Here is a 23593-nt window from a genome sequence, read left to right on the forward strand (position 1 = left end):
TTTTTGTTAGTTTCCAGGGTAGTTCTGTCATAATTTTAAATTAATTAGGCTCCCTTTTAAAACTTGATGCATATGATGATATGTAGATGCATGAATGCAAAAAGAGGCACTGATTCTAATTCAATTTCATGTAGAAAACTTTACTAGAGAAGAAATTTCTTTACATAAAATAGATTACATATACGGCTTTGCCCTTATACTCAAAGCCTTAACCTTTTTAAGAAGCCAAGCTAATTCTCGGCCCCGGTCTGATTCCGACTCATACTTCAAACTTAATAGATCAGCCTGAACCGCTAGGGTTTTCGGTGATCAGCTACCTCGCGTACTTGAGCCACTGCCTCGCCTATAATATAATTTCTGTCTCTAATCTGATCTTGAGACCGATGGAATTGCCCTTGCCACTGCTCACCACTTCTTTTCAGAAGCTCTATTCGGAGTTCGCTGTTTTGCAGTGCGTCCTCGAGCTCTCTTACTTGTCCCTTTAATTCTTCAATTTTGTCCAAGCTTGCCTTTAATTCAACCGCAGAATTACGACTACGGTATTGGTGAAGTAGCCTTTCTAGCTCAGTTACTCGGACCTTCAACTCCGTCTTCTCGTTTTGGCAGACTAGTAGACTCATTTCCAAAGCAACTTCTCGAGCTCGAGTATCCTGAAATTTTTTTTCCCATTGATTAACTTTCGACTTTTCCTCCTGATTTTCCTGTCGCCATTGTTCTGACGTTTTTCCCAAGCCGACAGTTCTTATTGACCTACGCAACTTCTTGTAATCCGTCTTCAGGCTGTCTAAATCTTCTTCTGCCTTGTTCTTTCCTTTTCTCAATTTGTCGGCCTCTAATCTTTGAATGTCCACGTCCAGTCCTAATTGTATTTTTTCTTCTTCTAGTTGCTCTATTTTCTTCTCTAACTCCAAACTCCTCTCTTCAAATTCTTGTTTGATGATTTCTATCTCAGAGGGCAATACTTGTAGGTGTTCCTCTAAAGATCGAGCAGTTTCTGGATTTGATGCCGGGATCTTGTCGTTCACCCTTTGATTACGCCATTGACTATACCCGGGGGTCATTGTCGGACCTACAGCTAGGATCTTCATTCGGCGAGTTTGGTTCCATGCATTAGACATTTCTTGAACTTTTTTCTTGTAATTGTCCTCCTTATAGGAAAATTCACATTGGGCCAGTCCCTGCGTTGCTGGTATGAATTACCGTGATCTAAACTATCCTGATACGAGTAGAGGAGCATATCCGACAGTTACCCATATTCCGAGCAGAGGAACCCAGTCAAAATCTCCGCACCGGTATAAAATCTCATCAGGAATCAACCAAGGAGCCCTCCATTCAACATCTTCATCTTGGATATTCTGGAGTATCGCCATCCATTTTTCTTCTGAAACGTCATCCCACCTTAGCGTAGCTACCAATTCTTCTAGAGGAGAATAGCTATCAGAGAATACCCGATAAGAGACTTTTTTCCACTTTCCAGAAATGACTATGAAACCATGCCAATAAGAGCTGCGCGCATCCAATAAACCTTCCCTCACCTGCTCTTCGACACGCATTCAAAGATCTGAAAGTTTCTGCCAGCATTGCCGAAACGGGAGTAACCCCTTTACTCAGCCGATCAAATAAATCAGAAACGGCCTCGTCTATGTGCCCTAAAGCTTTGGGGAAGATTACTAATCCATAGATGCCTAGCGCGTAGACATCGACTCTTTTCTTCACATCAGGGTGTACCAGCACCAAATCTCGCAAGCTTTTCTAAGGAACACATTTACTGTCGCCTTTCTGCTGGATTCGGGCAGCAATCCATTGCTCGCTCATCCCAGTGATGTTTACCAATTTCTTTAACAATGGAGGGACATAAGCAGCTCTAGAATAAGCCTTGTCGACTTGAACCTTTGGGCACCGAAGCAAAGTCGTATACTCCTCCATAGTAGGCGTCAAGTCCACTTTTCCAAAAGTGAAACAACTGTAGGCAGGATTCCAAAATTGAGCAAGGGCTCGGAATAAATACTTGTCCACTTTGACACTGAGCAGATAAGGCAGGTCGCCGTAGTTGCAGTAGAGTAGTTGTTTAGTCTCATTATCCCAATGATCCTATATTTTTTTCATTTCTCGAAGATCATTCTGGATTACACTGATACGGGTGAAATCTCACAATTCTGACATGTGCCCCTCGGTAAGACTATCGCCTTTCTCTCGTTGCATTGTCTCAGCCCATACTCGCACAGTCGCATTATCTTCTACTTTATCAAGAAATCCTTTCTCCATGATAAGCTTTCTATCTAGATACTGAACGTGAATCAACACCTCTTTTAGAATGAAAATGCTATGCAATCACAAACAGAGCAAATCAGTATTAAACTCAAAGCAAGATTTAAAGTAAATGACAATAAATAAAGCATCCATTTGGGTAAGCACTAAGGTTTGGCGTAGTTCCATCTAGGTGGGTTCCTATGGCTCACTACATGTGGTTTGGCTCTAAAGTAAGGGTACCTGAACCAGCAGATTCCTCAATCCTCACCCATTATAGGCTCACATGGACTGAGTTCAGTTCAGGGGAATACATTTCCCTATGACCATACGGAGATGAAAATCTCACGAAGACATAGGTACGGATGTATCCCGGAAGCGATTCACTATCCCATGCGGAGGTGAAAACCTCACAAAGGCGTAGTTTCTCACTCCCACTTAAAAGGGTGCGACCAATAGTCATACAATGCAATGCAATGCGCAGAAATATATCCGAACTTAAACTAACACAGCGATTATAAATCACAATGATGAAGATTGTAATAAAGATGAATAAAAATGCAACAAAAGGATCGTATATTTAAACCAAATTTTTAATTTTTGACAAAAAGACAAGAAATAATCAACACGTGGCTTGACTCTCTTATTTTGGTTCCCCAGTGGAGTCGCCAAGCTATTGACACCATTTTTTTGGATGAAAACGGGGTCGACTTGGGTTTTGAAAAATGAAAACGAAAACGGGAGTCGCCACCAATCATTTTTGATAAGGTGTGATCGGATCACTTTGAAAAGTGGTTGTTTTTAATAAACGGTTTGATTTTATTAAAACAATAAGTTTGGTCAACGAAATTCAAAAAAACGGGTTCGGGAGTCGGTTACGCACGAGGAAGGATTAGCACCCTCGATATGCCCAAAATTGGTACCTAGTTGATTACTTAATGTCTTAATGTCGAAAATTGAGAACTTTGGAGAATTTTAAAAATACGATCCTTGTATTAAAACGTTGATAATGTTTGAATAAAGGGGCATATTTCACGCTAATCGAGGAATAGAATCGTATCCAGTAAGTTAGGACACAATGTCTCAAATTCCCGATACGCGAATGAATGCCAAAATTTTACTTATTTAAAAGATATTTTATTATCTCGGGTTTAGAAAATGAATCATGCCCAGTAAGTTAGGACACTGTCTTTTCTTAATCCCCGAGATCATTTCAAAAAACTTGAGTTTGAAAAGATTCGTGTATTTAGATTTATTATGAAAATCGAAACCCAGTAAGTTAGGGTACGATCCTTTCGAATTTAAACATGAAATATTATTTTTTAAAACAAATTTGTTATATCGAGTAATATAAAACACGAAAATCGTAGTAAAGATGTGAAAGCAAATTACATTGTTGTTATGCATGGCAAAATCATAATGAATACAAAAGTATAAAATGATATGAGCAATAGCAATAATAATAAATAAAAGTCAAACCTACAATCATATAAAATAACAATGTATATAAACATAAATTAAAATATGTGTGTATATGTATATGTATTTACAAAGGTTAGAGTATATATATTATAAGAAAGCTATACATAAATATTGCGAAACATGAAAATATATGTATATAGATGAAAAAATATACGTGGACTATAAAGATAAAATAAGATAACATATAATATACATGCTCTAATACGTAAAAAAAGGCATACAGATAGATATAAACGAAACCATATAAAAGTATATGAATGTGTATACAAATATTCGTAAAAAAGGGGTTAGATAGATACACATATAAAAAGGATATTTATATATATTAAATAAGTCTAAAAAAGAAATAATAATAACAATATTATACATGTATGTATATCAAAATTATCATATAATAATAGTATGATGAATAATATAAATAACAATATTATAAAATAATGATAATAATAAATGATAATATATTAAAATAATAAAGAAAATGATGAAAATGCTAAAAAAGGGGCTAAATCGAAGTAAAGTCTAACATATAGGGTGGAATCGAAATAAAAAAAATAAAAAGGGACCAAATTATGTAACGCTGAAAGAAGGGGGACCAAAATGGTAAATACCCCGAAGCCCTAAAACGATGCGCTTAGATGAGGACTAAAATGAACCAAAAATAAAATTTTGTGGCCAAATCGCAAATACGCGAAAAACTTCCATGAAAGCGCTATAAAATCAGAAGGACTGATTTTGCAAATATTCCATTTAAAGAAAACACGCGGATCCTCCCTTGGGTCGGGTCATCGCGCGGGTCAGGGGCCTCAAAACGGCACCGTTTAATGAAATTTTAACCCCTCCCTAAAAACCTAGTTTCATTCAGCCGCAAAAATAAGAAAAAGAAAAGGATCCCCTCCCCTCCCTCATTTCGGTTACTTAAACCGAGGCCATCATCGCCACCTACATGGCCAGTGGCCAGAGTTACGTGAGAACGACCTTTCGGCCTTCCTTCCGCGGCGTCCCTGAAGGCTAAGCCTTCTCGACCGCGGGACCAAAAAAAGAAAAAGGATGAACCACCTCCTTTCTGCCCGACTCCGGTGACGGCCAATGTGGGATCCGGCACCAGCTCGTCGAAGCGGTCAGGTATTTTCCTCTTTCTTTTTTAATTTCCTTTTTGTTAAAAAGAGTACTGAAACAAGTAAAAAAATAAAAAGAAAAATAAAAAATAAAAAACGAATAGAAAAAGAATTGGAATCAGCCCTTTTCTTAGATTTTTAGATCTGCTTTTGTCTGATTATTCCCTTTTCTTTTCGTTTCTGCTTTTGCATGTAAATAATGAACACAAAAAAATAAAAATAGATTAAAAAGGAGTATAAATGGGTAAATCTAAACCTTTTTTATTTCTGTTTTCTTGTTCACCAAATATTCCAGAAGAAAAAAACCTTTTTTTGAATTACATTTGGTTCAGCTTTTATAGCCGAATATGTTGTTTTTTTTACTGTATTCTACTATTCTTTTGCCCCTGTTTTCTTCTATCATTTTGTCATGTTTGCAAGTTTTGGGCAAGGTCAACGGGTGTTGGAAGGATAACCCAGGCCATTTTGGTGCAAAACCGACGGTGTCCGTCATACTTCGGGCGTCGAGTGCGCTGCAAAGGCATGGGGGACGTACGGTGCACTGGGGCTGTTTGGTTGTGGGTTGAATTGGGCTAGGGTTTTTTTTGCTATTTTGGGCCCGGGCAAAATGGGCTTGTACACTCCTCAAGACGTGACCAGTGTGAAGCTATTGCCCTTGGATGAGAAAAAGGCGGCTCGAGTCTCGAAGATAAAACACTCTACATCCAACTTGTGCCTTTATCCACAAGTTCATGCACACAACTGTGACCATCCGAGGAAACAAACAAATTCTGATTCTTCCAAAGTACCCAAAAAATAATAAAGAAGAAAGAGTTCCAAAGGATCCCATCATCAAAGCAAGTAGTTACATTTTCTAAATTCCATTTCAGCCAATCCTCAAGAGAAAATTGCTTAGCTCTGATGTGGTACTAACGTCATCCAAACTGCACGTGGAAAGGAGCAATCCCTTACCGCATGGAGACTCGTCTCAACCCCACATCCACATCGTAGACAATGGCTATTAGTAGTAATATGTCTTCTCAATATTTCCCCATTAGTCAGGATCCTATTTTGCCAAAGGAGCCACAGAAAAACCCTTACTCGTTGGGGCGTCTTGGCCTTCCAAACTAGATTCCATTGAATAGAAGAGTCAGTAGAATCAACTTGGTACAAATTCTTAAACGTTTCCTTGGATGAAAACTTATCACTTGCCTTCCACTTCCAAATAAATTGATCTAGCACACTTAATGACGACGAAAGAATCATCGTTGCAATATAAGTCAAAATCCAATAAGGGAGCCATCTCCTCAATCGCACCCAATCCCAATCTCCTGCATTGTCTACAACATCACAAACACGTAACGTATCGACTGTCTGTCCTGTACCAATTTAGAAATCTCTAAGTGATCTATGCAATCTTAGCCAAATGTCATTCCAAAAATTAATCATTCTACCATCATTAATAGTCCATATGACATTATTTAGAACCTCAGGCCAAACCTTCGACAAGGACATGCAAACAAAAGAACAATTGGTCCATGTAATAAACGACGGTAGAACGCCATCCATCATCCTATACTTTTTTTGCAGAATGCGACCCAAAACGCCTCTGTATTAGTCAACAATTGGTAGTCAAGTTCGAGGAGAAAATCTTTATTCTAATCATCTAAATTCCGCAATCCAAGGCCCTTTCTCTCAACAAGCCAACAACAATCTTCCCAAGCTAAAAGTGTCGATTTATGTTCTAACAAAGAAGATCCCTAAATAAAGTTCCAAGTGTGCTTCTCAATTTCTCAGCATATAGAAACAAGCAAGTGAATGGTGCCCATAAAATAATTGGGTATAGCTAACAAAATAGATTTAGCCCATAAAATAATTTTGTTAATTTGACGCTCACTTTCTTTCTTTTTTGAACATAATTCTCACGTTCTTTATTTGATGAAAATTCACGATATAAAATCTATGGTAAGCTTACAACAATTATCTCTCTATAGTAACATATTATTATAGGTGTCTAACAGTCACATCTCTATAATATGTAAAATACAGGCAGACAAATGGGGCTATTATAGAAAAGATTAACTATAGTTAATTAGGTCCAAAACATTTTTTTAACCATCAAAGCCTTTGATTTTTAATATTAAAAGAAAAGTATTTTAAACTAATTTACATTTAAAGTTGACGTGAATTTGATGAGAATAGTTTATTAAATAAAAAAATAAAATATTTAATTTTTTTAAAGTACAAACTTAATCTTTTGAAAACTTTAATTATTCTTTTAAATTCTATATTAATGTTAAAATGTACATCTACAAAAAATTAAAATAAGAGCCTGAAATTCAAAATATTTTTCACTTCTAACATGACTTTTATGGCTAAAAATCATAAATTAGAGATTTATTTAATTACAAGAATTATATAAGGGCTACTTTAGACAAAGAGTGGTAATTTAAGGAGTTTTTAGTATATTTTACCTTTTTCACAAACGAGACCCCTTCAACTTAATTATAATCAAGAAACACCTAAAGGAAAGCTTTATTTATATAATGACTTAACAAAATCTACTCATTTAAGAACTTAATTAAGTTATGATCTAAGCTTTGTTGCTTCCAATAAATGTCTTTTCCGACTTTAGCGTGACAAGTAATCCAATGAACTACGTTGATAAACTGGTATGTACACACACAACAAGCAAGTGTCCTCTCTGAAGATTTTATTTACTGTCTAAAATGAAATGGCATCGAAAGTTGGAAGAAGAGTGGCGTTTAAGCAAAATAATCCCTTCTCTGCTTCATATTTTCTTGGTCCTAATTACAACTCATTTTCTTCCAGAGAGACATACTTTGACCTAAGTATTAAATGCAGGTCCTCAATCTTTTCTATATATTTCGCGACAAATTAAACTTCAAGGCAGTGTCGGTCACTTGTGTTGAAGATGCCTCTAGGTGTTGTTGTTCGGCTTAGTCCCACATCGAATACGTGGTTTTAATAGTGCATTGACTGCCGATTCAACCTGCAGATGATCTACCAAGAAGAGTGAGAGCGAGCGGCTACTTTCATCTAAATTACACGGCATTGGCATCTTCACGCCCTTTTGTCGGTTCATTGTTTGAGTGGATCATGTGGCTTTTGCTATGTATTAAAATTTTAATGTTGAATCTATTTTTATCCTAACTCTTTTCTTAATCTTTGTTGTTTTGAGACGAGAGGAGGTGCATGCATGTACTGTCACATTGCATGTTCCACCCTCATCAAAGTCAACTGTTAAAACTTACCTTTCTCGGAATCTAAGGAGAGATGTTAAATTTTTTTTGGCACCATTAGTTGACTCATTCTCGACAAACACAAATTCATCCAATAATGTTTTAAAAGGACATGCATCACTTCAAGTTTACTAAAATTTACAGTCGGGTCCCATAAACTCGAGCTCTTCTCCTACTAATGTAGTAGTTGTCTTGTTGATGAAGATGCTCACATTGGGTGTTGGAAAAGATTATGGCCTATTTGCCAGCTTGCATTACGATTTGCCACAGTGTGTGAGAGTGACTGTGGAAAAAGACCCAACCTTGGAGACATACCAAACATATAACAAGTTTTTTCTCTTTTTCAATAGCTGTACAAACCAAGATCTCATTCTCCAATGACATATCTTAATATATGCAGAAAAGAAAGAAAAAAAGAACTGTAATCATACCTCAATGCTATACATACACAAGGAAATAATTTTAAGTGATAAAAACATTATGCAAGTTTTGTTTCATGAACAAAGCCTGGGCAAGGATCTTGCAGTGCTATGAGTTGTTGGTGTTTTGGATTTCATGAGTTTGGCCATCTGGGCCTGCATTTTCTTGCAGAGTTTCTCCAGTTCAATCACCCTCCATTGCATCCCCTGTAAATGAGCTCTGAGGTTCTCGTTGTCGCCCGATATGTCTAATCTCCCTGAATAAAGAACAATTTGTTCACTACCTTCACCTTTCTTTGCCTTGGCTCGGGTTTCATTGAGTTTACAAGGGGAATCCATGTCGGATTTACTGTTCTTAGTGCCCTGCAATAAGTTCTTAAGCTTCAATTGCTGGGAAAAAAGAGCTTCTACCGAGCTTTTTGAAGGAAATTTCGCATTCTGGGAAAGGTGTACGCAAGCATCCGAAGAGAGCTTCTCATAGTTCAGTGCGCAACAGATCTTCAGTTTTTCTTCTTCTGACAACCCTGCATGCACCTATTAAAACCATGTTTAGTGCAAATGCATCAGATATGATAGTGGAGTAACTTGTATGAAAAAGATCAAAGTACTACCTCCAGATAAACGTCGATTGCGTGGTATAATTCATCCCAACAGTCCCTAGCAGAATCCGGCAAGGCCACCACCAATGCTAGAAACTTCGAAAATCTTAAAAAAGGATCCGGAGCTACTTCTGCAATATACAGATCCATCAAGCTAGCAACCTTCTTCATTCGTGTTGGTGATAATCGCCAGCCTCCTTCACGTAGAAATGCTTTCAGAAATCTAAGAACCAGGTTCACATCATATAAACAACTTGTTCCATATGGAGATGGGATGAGCAGGTTGTCTAATGTTGCTTGATCCATTTGAGAACCTATCATACACTCCAACTTGTTCCTGCTACTTTTGCTTATGTTCAAATTCAGCACCACACGAAGAACCCCGAACAAACTCTTGCATGAAATGCAACTCGGATCAAGAGTGTAAAGCCCATCGATCACGATCTCTAGAACTTGGCGTTTCTCATCAGATGAAGCGGTGAAGAACTTTGACTTCTGGTAATACAAGAGGAACCGACTGATGATCACTTGATTGTACTTACGAGAGACCATAGATTTTACCAGCATTTCAACCAAATTGGGACTCAGAACAGAAAGGTCTTCGAACCACCAATTTGCTCGAGAGAAGCTGTTCTTCAAACTCTCGGTACTTCTAGTATCGCAGGAAAGCCGTAACCCCGAGCTATCCGGAGACGAAGTAGACGCACAAGGACTCGCTTCACAAGTGATAGCCAACCTCCCAACAATTGAATCCAAGCATTTTTCAAGAATACCTGAAGAAGTTGCAACCTGCTGCATTTCCTGGCAATGCTTCAAAGCAACCAAAAGATCAGGCCAAGTCCAGTACCCGAGTTCTTCAATGCATTTCTTGGTTTTTTCTAACAGATTACAGTTTCCTGACACAGATTTGCTCATCTCCATGAATTCAGCAGCAGAATATAACAAGGAAATGTTTGAAGGATTTATATCAATTTCTCCTTTGTTATAACAAAACCTTGATATAAGCTCAAAATTCTCAGCTCCTCCAGGAAAGTCATTAAATATCACTTTATTTCTGTTGGCACCTGTGGATTTACCAAACAATTTGCTTAACCTGCCTGAGAATGAACATATAATTTTCTGCCAATAACCAGACAAGAATATTAGATGACAAAACAAATAATTAACCAAAACTTAAATACTCTAGCAGGGTTAAAATCTAGAATGTCTTTTGTCCAAGGAATGAGAATTGCAGAGAAAAGTGGGAGGATGGAACACAAAACAGGACAAATTAGAGAATTATTGTAAAAACAGTCCCCCAATCACTTTCCTGTAAGAATCTTGCAGGGCTAAACCAAGAGAACATTAAAAAAGGAAGAGAGCTGAGAGGTCATTATTTAAGTAATAAATTAAGTGATGGGGTAATAAATTGCAAAGATGTGAACTAATCATCCCAGTAATGAAGGGAAATGAACGGTAATGAATGCCAATGGAAGCAATCCTTAAGTCCAACTCAAAAACTGGTGAATAAAAACAAAATTTGAGACATGAAACATTAAAGCACCCTAACAACAGCAATAAATGAAAAGGGGGAGGGGGGCAAGGTGAAAGAAAACAGAACAGAAAGCCCTACACACTTTTGGACTAAAATGGAGAGAACATGGTGATTCTCTAGAAAGAAGAACAAGAGCTAAATGAACTTGTGACCCACATCTTTGCAGTGTAGGTAGGGAATTAAATGTTTAGAATGAAAAATTCTAGAGAGTAAAATTTACAAGAGAATGTGACAATAAATTCCACATTTCTCACAGTGCAAAAATCTTAGACACACAAAACAAAAGCATGCCTATAACCTATGCAAAATCTCAAACACTATATGTTCATAATAACAACTTTTTTTTTTGGCATTTTGAAGAGAAAGCTAGAAACCCTAAAAGAAAAGGTGTTCCTTTTTACCATAAAAGAAATAACTTTATAAGAACATAATTACCTTGTCTAGTAGGAAAGTCTCCTCTCCATTGATATCTGCTTCAAGATCACAGCAAACTGCCATAACCCAGAATAAACAAAACTCACCTCAAATCAAGAGATTTTTTTGTTTTTGGAACTTGTATCAGAAAATCACCGAAAAGAAAAAAACTTTTTTCACCACCCAACAAGACAAAGCCAAAAGGGAAGTGAGGAGAAGCACAGAAAAAGTCACAGAACCATATATAAGAATTCTTTAGATGAGGAAGAAGACAAATAGAAACCAGCGATTATACAGACTAAATTATCCAAAAAGAAAAAGAAAAAGAAAAGATTCCATAGTCAATGAACTGACTTTGGTTCAGCAAAATGAGGGAGTAGTAATAGAGAAAACTAAAAAAGGAGTGCAACACCAAGAAGCGACAGTCACAGTGTGTGTGTGTAAAGACAAAGAAGAGATATTAGAATATCATAAGGCCAGTAGTAATTTAACCAGAGAAAATAGAAGACAGAGAGAGAGAGAGCGGGAGGGAGACTATAAACTATAAACAGTTGTCGTGTGACCACTAACCTCAACCTGACATTCTTGCTAAAAGAAAGTACTTTTGTATGTAATAATATAGTGATAATTTCTTTGATTTAAAATATTAAAAAAGTGGGAATAATTGTATATATTATACTAAAAAACAGTGAGTTTTCTTGGGGAGAGGGGAGGAGGACCCTCTTATAAAGCTTCGAACCCAAGCTTTTTCGTTGGCTTTTCCTTGTCTCTCGTCCCATTTTCCTCGTCGCCAGTCTCTCTAGACCCGTGCACCCCCCACCACCCAATTTCATACTTAAATATTTTTTATATTTCTTTTATATAATTAAGCTATCATTGATATGCTAACCCTCTCACGAGTTAAGAGATATTCTTACATTTTCAATCTAATCATAGCCCTTAACTCCCTCGTAAAGGTGATTATGAGTTGGGTGATCCGACCCGGCCCGACAGCCCATTCAAAATATGATAGGATTTGTGTAAAAATATAAGTTTGAAATATGGGTTTGGACAAAAAATAATGCCCGTTTAGAAAATAGACCGGGCCTTAGGCAAAAAAATTTTTGGCCGAGCCCGGCCCGACCCAAATATATAATAAATATATATTTTTATTTTTAAATTACATTTCTCATTTCCCTTTAGACATTTAGTATTTATATAATAAATATATATAATAAATATTTTTTTATTTTTTTATTTTAAAGTATTTTAAAATACTTTTTTTATTTTTTATTTTTAAAACACATTTCCGAATATAATAAATTGGTTGCAAAAAGGACGATGAGGATGATGTTTCTTCGGTTGCTTTTTAGGACACTTCCTTTTTAATTGTTGAAAATTTATTTTAGCTTACAATTTATATTTTGTTATAAAATTAAATATGTTATTGGTTAATGTATAGATATTTTAGTTGGTTGATTATATTTTGTAGGTTTTTTATACAATTTTGGTGTTTACTAAAAAAAACGGACCGGGTCGGACCGGGCTTGGGCTTAGGAATTTTTTCTCGGGCTGGGCCTGGACAAAATTTCAAGCCCATATTTTGGGCCAGGCCGGGCCTGGTCCTAGGATGCTAGCCAAACATTTTTTTTTGGCCTGGCCCATGATCACCTCTACTCCCTCGCATATTTTTTTAAGGGATAAAATGTGCTTATAGTCCCTGTACTTTTCAAAAATTAAGAATTTAGTTATTATACTTCTATTTCTAGAAATATAGTCTCTCTGCTTTTGAAATTTTAAAATTTAGTTTCAATAGTTAACACTATTAATTTTTTTAGTTAAATTTGTTGTGACATTTTGAAATTAAAAAACTACTCACTCGGTAGCCATGTAATTAAAAAAAGATATTGTAATTAACCTACACTTAACAAAAAAATTTAATAGTTGGACCTAAATTTTGAAATTTAAAAAAAAGAGGGACTAAATTCCTAAAAATACAAGTACAAGGACTAAGTTCTTAATTTTTGAAAATTACAAGGATTATGGACATATTTTAACCTTTTTAAATATGCGATAAGTCCTTGTACATTTTGTAAAATTGAAATTCAGTTCATTTTTAATTGTTAACACTATTAAAATTATTTTTCTTAAATTTAGATTCATTACAATATTCCTTTTTTTAGTTACATTAACACCAAGTGAGTATTTTTTATTTATTCCAAAATGCTACACTAACTGTAATACCCCTCACCCGGATTGAATCGATATATCACGAGCAAGGGATATGGACACTAAGATTACTTAACTTGAACATCAATTTCAAAACTTCATTTTAACATATTTGAACCCATTTGAAGCTATTCAAGTCATTTTTAGGCTTCCTTTAAATTTTGGTTGCAAACTGAGACAATTTAGGATCTTTTCAAGTCAAAACAAGGTAAACAGGATCAAGGTCACGACATTAGAAACGAGCATCGCGACACTGAAGGCATAATACTCCAATGACATCCAAATTCACAACACTAAGACCAAAATTTGTCCAATGTTACAACATTGGCTAGTGAATGTCACAATACTAAGGATAGATTTTCCAAAGCATGTTTAAAATATCTAAAACTAATTCTAAACTATCATCAATCATTCCATAAGACTTCTAAACCTTATGAAACATAAAACACCATCAAAATATCATGTAATTCAACATATGTCTCCATCAAAGCTTGACTAAGTTCTTAGGGCTAACAAAATATTCAAGATTCACGAAGTACTTTCAATAGTAATCTTATACATATACTTTGTTTTGACTTATGTACATGTCATAATCTAATGCCAAAAGGTCAAGATCATACTCTCTTCCAGGCTTTGAGATGTGATGCGATGAGTTGAGATTGTATCTTCACTCTAGAGCTTCAAGTCGAGCTTCTATCTATACGTTAAAAAATAACATGTTAAGCTTATAAAAGTTAGTAAGTACATCAAGATTTAAATTTACCATTGAAATTAACCAATTTTAACATATAAAACAGGATTAATAATATACAATGAAATTAAATAGAAAGTAACCATAGTGAAATCTCAAACTAACATATTATAAGCCACTTACCAATTTCACTAATAAGTCCACTTACCATTTAAATTTTTAGCCCAATTGTAAACTCAATAGAACACGTAGGATATGCAGAATGAACACTGAATCATTAGCACAAACGTGCATACACTATCTTACACTGAAGTGTAAAGTTAATGAAATGCTCTGAAGTGCGATATCACTAGATTGCACAAAAGTGCAACGATCACTAACGCACATAAAAATTTCCTAATGGCATGCCATCTATACCCTACTAGTTCATATCTTGTCTTCATGGCCATTTAGCACATTAAATTCATTACATTCTCCCAACAATCAAAGGTAATTCAAACTTTACATTTTTTACAATTTAGTCCTTATTAACAATAAAATTCACTATACTATATAACGCCACTATAATATCACTTTTAATTTATTCACTATTACATCACACTTCGTTCAAACCCTATTTATCAATATTTTAGTTCATATGTCTACTTTTGTAAACTTTACAATTCAGTCCATTTTTATTACTATTTTAATACACTTAAGCCATTCACTTTGTAATTAGAATTCAATTCATATTTTCACTACCCATTAATCAATTTTCATATAAAATATTAACATGTGGACATATAAAATAGTCATATAACCATTTTAATATGACTTACACTTCGGTTAAATTAGGTAAAGTAAAATTCGTGAAGTACTTACAATTAAGTGCTTGGATGAGCTTCCTATTTCTTCCTTCACTCTTCAGCTACTTCTTTTCCCTTATCACCAACTTGAGATCCACCCATCTTCTCTTTTCTTCATTTTCATAAGAAAAAATACAAGATTCAACATCAAAACGATAATCAAATAATGTTTCCATTCACTTTTACTTGAAATAAACATGATCATTATACTAATTCATGATAATAATGAAACCTTATCATCCTTATCTTAAACTTTTACCCAAAAACCTAAGTACTTCACTTCCCTCTCTTCCAATATGAGCACTAGGTGACTTCACAAGAAACTAAGCTTGCTATGAGGTTGCTCTATTGATTTCACTAAAAAGCCATGAAAGAATTTGAAGTTTTTAACCTTGAGATAGTTGGAAATGGTGGAAATGACTAAAATGAAATAAAATGAAAGTTGGTTCTCATGAGAAATGGGAGTAATGTGAAAAGGGATGAAGAATGGGGAGATTTCTACATTTTTCTATCACAAAAATCTATTTGATTTAATATTTAAAATATTATAAAAAAATATAAACATCATCATATTCATCTAGTCGCCCACAATAAATTTCAATCGTCATCCACACTTCATAACACTCTCTTGGTTAAATTGCACTTCTAATCCTTCCTCTTTTTCGTATCAATCTAATTCAATCATTTATACTTTTAGTTTTCACATTTTTCCCAGCACTTTTCACACTATTACGATTTAGTCTATACTTCGAATTAATTCCCCTCAATTTACAAGTCTTTCTAATTCTCTACGATATACAACTACCTTCTTTACCAACACTAATGATTCCTATTTTGTATACTTTGAAATTTCTAATGTGTAAATCTTGAAATAATACTATTATTAACTTAAAGGTATTCTGAAATCTGAAAAGTAGAGAAACTAAATGACTAAAAATAAAAATACAAAAACTAAAATTTAAATTTATATAAAATACATATACCTATAACATATTTTAATTTTTTTTAGTCAATCTAAATGGTACACCAGTGTAGAGTCAAAGACATGCAATCAATTTCATAAAAAAAAAAAAACTAAAACTTACAAATAACTCATAAAACTCGAATTGGATGCTTGCTAGACTGCTAAAGAATAATGAATTAATGTTTTCTTAGCATATATGTTTAATTTTTTTAATGTACCTTAACCCTTTAATTCTAGTATGCATATTATATTATATAGAGAGAAACCTGTCAAATATGGATGTCACATCAATTTGTCATATTCACAATTTCCCATCTTTTATAGTAATTTGCAATCCCACTTTGGACCCTTCTTAGCTACCATTGGCAGGGGATGTGGTGGACCAACATCTAAAATTGGTCCCCCACCCCTATGCTCCAAAGATTCATCTTTTTCGGTTCTGATAATGGATCATGTTTTATATTGTATCATGTGCTCCCCTTTCTTTTTTAATTTTGAATTTACTATACTTTTGCCATGTTTGGATTCTATTGGAAAGATTATTTGTAGTTGAATTTGTTTATTTTTGTACAATTGGGTTTACTCATTCAAAAGGATTAGGTTGGTTGACTTATCGAGATCCATCATATCATGCAATGGTAATTATAAGATTAGTTAACATAATATTATTCTAATACTTCCTTAAAAAATAGTGGATTGCGCTTAGATTGACATTAGTATTATTGTCAGTATAGAAGGATATGGGTTTGAATAAGCTGAAGCGCATTGGGTTTGAATAAGCTGAAGCACATTATCTTTCTATTTAAGGGTTGAGGTATGGGTAGTTTTAGGTATTGTATTAAAAAGAGTAGATATGATAACAACCTATAATGAGATTAATATTAAAAAAATACTTCCTTAAAAATTAGTATAATTATAAAGTTAATCCTTAACATTTATATATTTTTCAATTTGATCTTTATTATTATTTTAATTAAATTTAGTCATTAACTTTTTAAAATGAGTTGAATTTATTTTTTTTAGCAAAAATACTAACAAAAATATTAAAATTTTAAACATATTTGCCTCCATGGCAATCCAGATGTATTTTATGCTTCTTTTTAATTTTTATAAATTTTTTATATTATTTAATTTTTTGAATGTTTTATAATTTTTAAATGGGTTAAATCACTTTTGAGGCCTAAATTTGACAACTTTTTTCCACATTGGGGCCTAAAATATTTTTTGGTCTAAGTTAGGTCCTGAACTCAACAATTGTTCCTACATTTGGACTTGATAGGGGATTCGCGCCTCTTCGGCCAAGTCCTCCACGTCGGAAAGAAACTTGACTGCGTCGACGATTTTCTCCAGTTTTTTATTATCGTCCACTCCCACCACCCGAGCTATTTCTTTAGTTTTTTGAAATATCTCATTGTGTAAGTGATCACATTCCTGGGCATTTTCTTCCGTTTTGCATTCTAATTGAGCAGATTCAACTGGGGAAATGTCTGGGGGATAAAGTCGTTGAGGTCAAGATCTGGAATTGCCTCGAGCCCTACACATAAAGCGACAGCAGGGCTAAGAATACACATGAGTACTAAAGAAATGGAAATTCTAAGAAAAAAAAAAGAATAATCTCAATAAATCCGTTCTAGTTCTTAGAGAGATAAATACTGAAAAATCTGTCAATAAATGACGGACCGGACGAAGGATATTTGAACTTTTTTTTATTCAAGTTAGGCCCTAAACATGGCAATTATTCTTACATTGAGGCTTGAACTTTTTCTTGTCCTAGTTAGTTGAAAACCCTAGAGTTAAAGCCCCAATGTGGGAACAATTGTCAAGTTCAAACCCCAAATAATAATTTTATCCTTTTTAAATAATTTGTTGAAGTGACATGTAAGAAAAATAGTGTCCTGTCAACATAAAGTACACGTGGACTAACCATAAGTTGTCACCTTAACATTGTTAAAAAATTAACGTGTTACTTAGTATTCCCGTTAAAAAAATGATTTGACTTTTTAAAAAATCAATGATTAAATTTAACTAAGAAAAAAATGAAGGCCAAATTTTAAAAAATATTAACATTGGAGACTAAATTTATTATTATGCTAAAAAAACATTATTCTAATACTACGTGTAATTACCAACAATTATTAAGTCAAGTGGTAAGGAATTTAATATATATATTTTTTAGAGAAAAATAACCCTCCTATTAGCTAGGAATGATTAGAAACAGTGGCTCTTTCATATAAGGAATCATGAGTATCCTCTTCTAGCAGCCGTATAACATACTGTGGTGGAACTGGGAAAAGAACTACTTGATTTAGCTTTCCTATTGCCGCCTTTGCCAAACAATCGGCTACCTTGCTGCTTTCTCGCAAGACATGTCTAAACTTCACTTTCCAATCCTTATTACACCATTCATGAGTTAACCGGACTTCTGCAATGTTACTAATTGATGCGAACCCATTATGGATAATATCTAAAAGCATCGCATTATCACAATTAATCTCAACCAGTTAAAAATAAGATATTATAAATGAAAATTTACCCTCTATTTAAAAATTTAATCTGACACAACTCAACTTTACCCCATATATAAAAAATGTATACTCCTTGTATTTTATTTCAATAAGCCCTGGCATAAAATTTCAGAAACCAACCACAGGGTTGACTTATGATAATTTCATCTTCTTTGATAGTGTATGCTCTTTGTATTTATTCAAGTTTTACAATTAGATACATGATTCTTATGAAATCGGGTATTTCTCAACCACCAAAATTTATCTACTTTCAAAATTGAATACTTTTTGGGTATAATCTTTCAGGGACGTTACATGCATTTATCAATATACTGTTTCGTGCACTTTTCTTTTTCTTTCATTCAATGGATTTATAATGGGATTCGACAATTTTGAAAGTAATTTCACTTCAATTTATGTTACCAAGTGTCATTTAAATTATATTTCTAAAACAGTGCAATAAATTTAAAATTAAAAAAGTTAAAAGAAATGTCCGGTACGACCCAAGATTCCTTAATCCTTCACTACACTTTATGGTGGTGCTAAATGCCATTTTAAAAGTATAGAATTTTTTATATATATAATTTGATATATATATATAATTTAAATTTTAGTTTATATGTATAGATGAATTTTGGTTTTAATCCAACTATATAAATTTAAAAAAATGAATACATATATTTGTTTACATATTAGATTAATATAATTGTTTGTGTATGCAATATATCAACGTAAAATGATGCTAATTTGATAATGTTTTCAACGATTTATGAAAATTGAATCAAATAAAAATTTCATATATAAATTTGTACAAAGTTGAAATTCATGTATGATATTGCACATTGAATAAAAATTTATGTATAATTTTTATATGTATCCCTATAAAAAAAAGTATAGAATTTTTTTAGTCGAAAAAAAGGGAACTAGATTCATAAAATATTAAAAAGAGCGAGCTTGATAGACAACACAACCATGCTTATCAGCAAGAAGTAAAGGTTCCAAACAATAGGAGGATTGTTACAAACATTAAAGAAACTAGAAGATAAAGCCGTCTCCAAAGGAGAGTTAAATTGGAGACTACTCCCTAACCGAGCAAGGCGCGTTGGTTCCCTTCCTGAAAAACATGCATCAGAAGACTATTAGTTAAAGATTGCTGGCACATCCTGCACTCATAAACCAAAGGAGATAAAATCAAATTAGTAGCAATATTATTTGACATGAGAAAAATAACAGTGATGGCATCAATTGAAGGTTGATAATATTAAGGGATCTTGCTAGCTAGAGCCCATCTCTAAGTGCCCACAATTCAACTTGGACACTGCTAACACAAGGGATATATGCCTATAGGAGTCAATCACTCAATTACCCTGGTGATCGCAAATAATTGCTCAGGAGGTCTCCAATAGTCCGGGGTAAAGATGGGAAGAGGAATATGGCTAATCACGGAAGAATAGGCAACAAATTCCCCTATAGCTGATGATACTCTATGAACAAAAGCTTTTCTGGGGCGAGGGATCTTAAAAATAACAGCGTTACAAGACAATCAAAGTTCTCAGAGTGCAAAAGCAAACACTGCATACCATGGGAGACTAGGAAAAGAGGTCCACTCCTTCGAAGGTCGGTTAACAGTAAGATAAATTCATAATACAAGAAATAGGTATTGCGTGATTTTTAGATATTTAATAACCTTATTTTCAATTTTCAGAGCTTTTTTATGCATGGAAAGTCCTCAATTATTTATTTGTATATTTATCTTTACTAACTTAAAATGTAAAAATACTAAAAAATTTTATTAAGAAAATAATAAATATTATTACAAAAATATTTTTTCTTTATAAACTATATAAAAAGTAATTTACATCTAAATAAATTTATAAATTATGAAGATTGAACCTAAAGCATTAACCCAATTGCAACTAAATACTCATTTATTTTTATAGAATTTATTTATAAACATACTTTTATATAAAAAAAATTCACCCCCTGTAAATTTTTTATAATCTATATTAGGGGGCAAAATCAAAAATATTTATAAGGTGGTTGATATATTTATATAAAGTTAACATGTTCAAAGTCTAGCTCATGCAGGTTGAGCCTACTTTAAACCTCACGATTCGATAACTGTTACCGACAAAATCGTGTTTTCGGGATTTTAATCCCTGAGGTTTCATGCCGGAACAACCCTTGTTCCGCTAACCAGTTAACTCTTACTGGAAACTGTCAACACCACCGTCGCACCATCATAGACCTATTAACACTTAACAGTAATAACATAAAACCGATTAGGCCATAACACCATGATTAACAATTAATCCATTGTCAAAAGGAACGATTATCAGGTTACTGTTAAACGATTTAAACAGTCAGAAATTTAATAAAATTGAAGCATGCATCTCATACAATTGCATCACCCAAGTATTTAAACTCGAGTCCATGTCACACAAGTGGCTCTGATACCACTGTTGGATCGCGGCACCCCTACGGCGCAGCGGAAAAATTTAATAATCGATGACCCTAACCACGGATCCATGTGTGAGGAACGAATCGGGGTGAAAAGGGTTACGAAATTACCTAATGCTGTTCTGAGTAGACAGCAACTTCTCAACAACGTGTAGTCTGATCTACAGTCGAACTAAGCCACAATCTATCGAGACTCCGACCTCTACGTGATCCACCCAGTTGACTACGAACGGAAGAAATCCCCAAAACAGTTTAGAAAGTGAATTTTCTTTGACGGCTGCTAGACAAAAAAACAAAGAAAAACGGGATACTTATATCCTTATTATTCATTTTTTAAGGTTTTTATTTATGAATTAAAATAAATATAATAATATTTTAAACCGAAAATTATAATTACATTAATTATAATATAATTTCGGTAAACCATATATTTATTTGAATCCATATGCTAACCTCATTATGTGTACAACAACCTTGTACATAATGTGTTGGAAATCGAATTAAATTAATTCTATAATTAATTTAATTCAAGTGACACCTAAAAACAATACCAACTATGGTTTATTCCGTTCATTTTAACTATAGGGTGTGACCCTGTAGGTTCTTGTAATGTTAGCAGTAATACTAGAACGATTCCAATGTTACAAACAATGAGTGGCATCTAGCAATGCATCATTACTACCTAAGTCACAAGAGATCATGATTCGACATAACCTTTTATGATTAACATTTTATGCAATAATCCTTAAGTCCTTTATCTCTGGATTGGACACAAGTCATGGAATAGTCACACTTGTATAGTCCATTCCATGTTCCTTGATATTTTAAGCAGACTACAATATACAAATAAGTATGACATCTCATATCAACTTATTTGAGCATGGCCATGCATTTCTAGTCTCACTTAATCAAGTGGCCTAAGATATTACTCCCATTATGTAGGAGGGACTTATTCTATATCGACCAACCATATCCCTCTACATCGATTGTGGTATATCCAACACCAGCCTTTATAGAACAACCAGTTATGGTGTACGTTTGACTGTATCAAAATATACTACTCACGATGTTGGGATTATGATGATCTCAAGTCTGAGGATCATATACATATTAATCACTATGAGTAATGTCGTGACAATTACATAATAATCCAAGAAACATACTCATAATGGGTCAGTCCAATATGTTGTTCTCTAACACACATATTCATGCATCGATTCTGATATTCCATATCAATGATAACTCTTTATCATCAATCAACTACATGTTAGTCTTAATGCATTATTGTTGCCCTATCCAACAATAATACTTGACTAAGGATCTTTTAAGAATAATCATATTATTCTTAGGACATTATTAGAAAACAGTTTATTTATACACACAGAAAAGAAACTGAAATAATAATGGTAACGCCTTATATTAATAAACATGATAAATCAAGTATGTTATTACAACCATCTCATGATTGATCTTTGGGCATACTCTAACAATCTTTACTAACTTAAAATGTAAAAATACTAAAAAAATTTATTAAGAAAATAATAAATATATTATAAAAATATTTTTTCTTTATAAACTATATAAAAAGTAATTTACATCTAAATAAATTTATAAATTATGAAGATTGAACCTAAAGCATTAACCCAATTGCAACTAAATACTCATTTATTTTTATAGAATTTATTTATAAACATACTTTTATATAAAAAAAATTCACCCCTGTAAATTTTTTATAATCTATATTAGGGGGCAAAATCAAAAATATTTATAAGGTGGTTGATATATTTATATAAAGTTAACATGTTCAAAGTAAGTCTAGCTCATACAGGTTGAGCCTACTTTAAACATGCTATTTTTAAATTTTAACTAGTTTAAATTAAATGCTCAAATTATATTAGATATTGCAATTATTTAATTTTATTTTTATCAATTAATATCTAGAAACGGTTATTATTTGACCTTCTTTTTAACATGTTAATACTTAGATACTACTTTATATTAATTTATCAAATTAAACTAAAAATGTTACCAAATTTATTATATAAATTCTATAAAAAAATCAAATCTTAAAAAACTTTTAAGAACTTTGGGGGGCTAAAAACAAATTATCATATTTTTATACATTAATTTTAAGATTAAAAGAAAATATTTAAAAACCTAAAAGGGTTAATTTGAAATTTTTCAAAATTTAGAAGACCAAGGCATTGCCAGTGCCAGCCCCCTAAATTTCCCTTATCTAAATTTAATTATATTTTTTATATATTATTTAATAAAGGTTTTGTAGAGGCAATTCCTTATCAAATAAAAAAGTTGGTTGAGATTTAACTTAGTTCGTATAGTTGTTTTTGTAACAATTAGGGGATGTGAGTTTAAGTGTGTTTTTCTTTTTATTTATTAATTAAGAAGGGATTATAGGTACAAGTAGAGTTGTTCATGACTGGGCTAAGGGTCAGTTCCAAAAAAAAAAAATGCTCAAGCTTGTTTTTCATCGGCTTGGCCAACCTAAAAAGCCTATTTTACTATTAAAAAATAAAATATTAAAAATATATTTTTATAGTTAAATTTAAATTGTAAAAAATATTATTTAAATTGAATTCGGGTTATATCCAGTTGGCCCAAGGTACAAAAATTATTATCTAAGCCCGGCCAAAGTTGAGTCTGGCCTATTGGGTCGAGCGGGCTACCCGACCCTTGGACAAGTGTAGGTACAAGAAAACATTATATTAAAAAGAACATTTTAAGAGGAATAAATCTGACCAATAAACGTTATAGCCATTTAGGGATAAATATGAAAATTATACATGAACTTTAATTCAATGTGAAATATTTGAACTTTGATTTGGAGCAGTTATACACATGAAACTTGAAT

At 33.3% G+C, this 23593-nt stretch overlaps 1 protein-coding gene across 3 annotated transcripts; it reads right to left on the reverse strand.

Annotated features, from left to right (window-relative positions):
* Positions 1-8407: 8407 nt before the first annotated feature.
* On the reverse strand, positions 8408-11869 carry LOC107886913 (BTB/POZ domain-containing protein At3g22104). 3 transcript variants are annotated; one of them, XM_041089036.1, is made up of 4 exons: positions 11074-11209; positions 10099-10223; positions 9117-10000; positions 8408-9039 (listed from the first exon to the last, which is right to left on the reverse strand). In XM_041089036.1, exons 2-4 carry the CDS (start codon positions 10139-10141, stop codon positions 8581-8583), a joined length of 1386 nt encoding a protein of 461 aa, XP_040944970.1. In that variant the 5' UTR covers positions 10142-10223; positions 11074-11209; the 3' UTR covers positions 8408-8580. The 3 variants fall into 3 exon arrangements, with proteins under 3 accessions (XP_040944970.1, XP_040944971.1, XP_016666501.2); XM_041089037.1 differs by having other exon boundaries at positions 10099-10168; positions 11074-11208; XM_016811012.2 differs by having other exon boundaries at positions 9117-10223; positions 11074-11869.
* Positions 11870-23593: the final 11724 nt, after the last annotated feature.

This window comes from Gossypium hirsutum, chromosome D02, assembly GCF_007990345.1.
Source record: "Gossypium hirsutum isolate 1008001.06 chromosome D02, Gossypium_hirsutum_v2.1, whole genome shotgun sequence".
Taxonomy (NCBI): domain Eukaryota; kingdom Viridiplantae; phylum Streptophyta; class Magnoliopsida; order Malvales; family Malvaceae; genus Gossypium; species Gossypium hirsutum.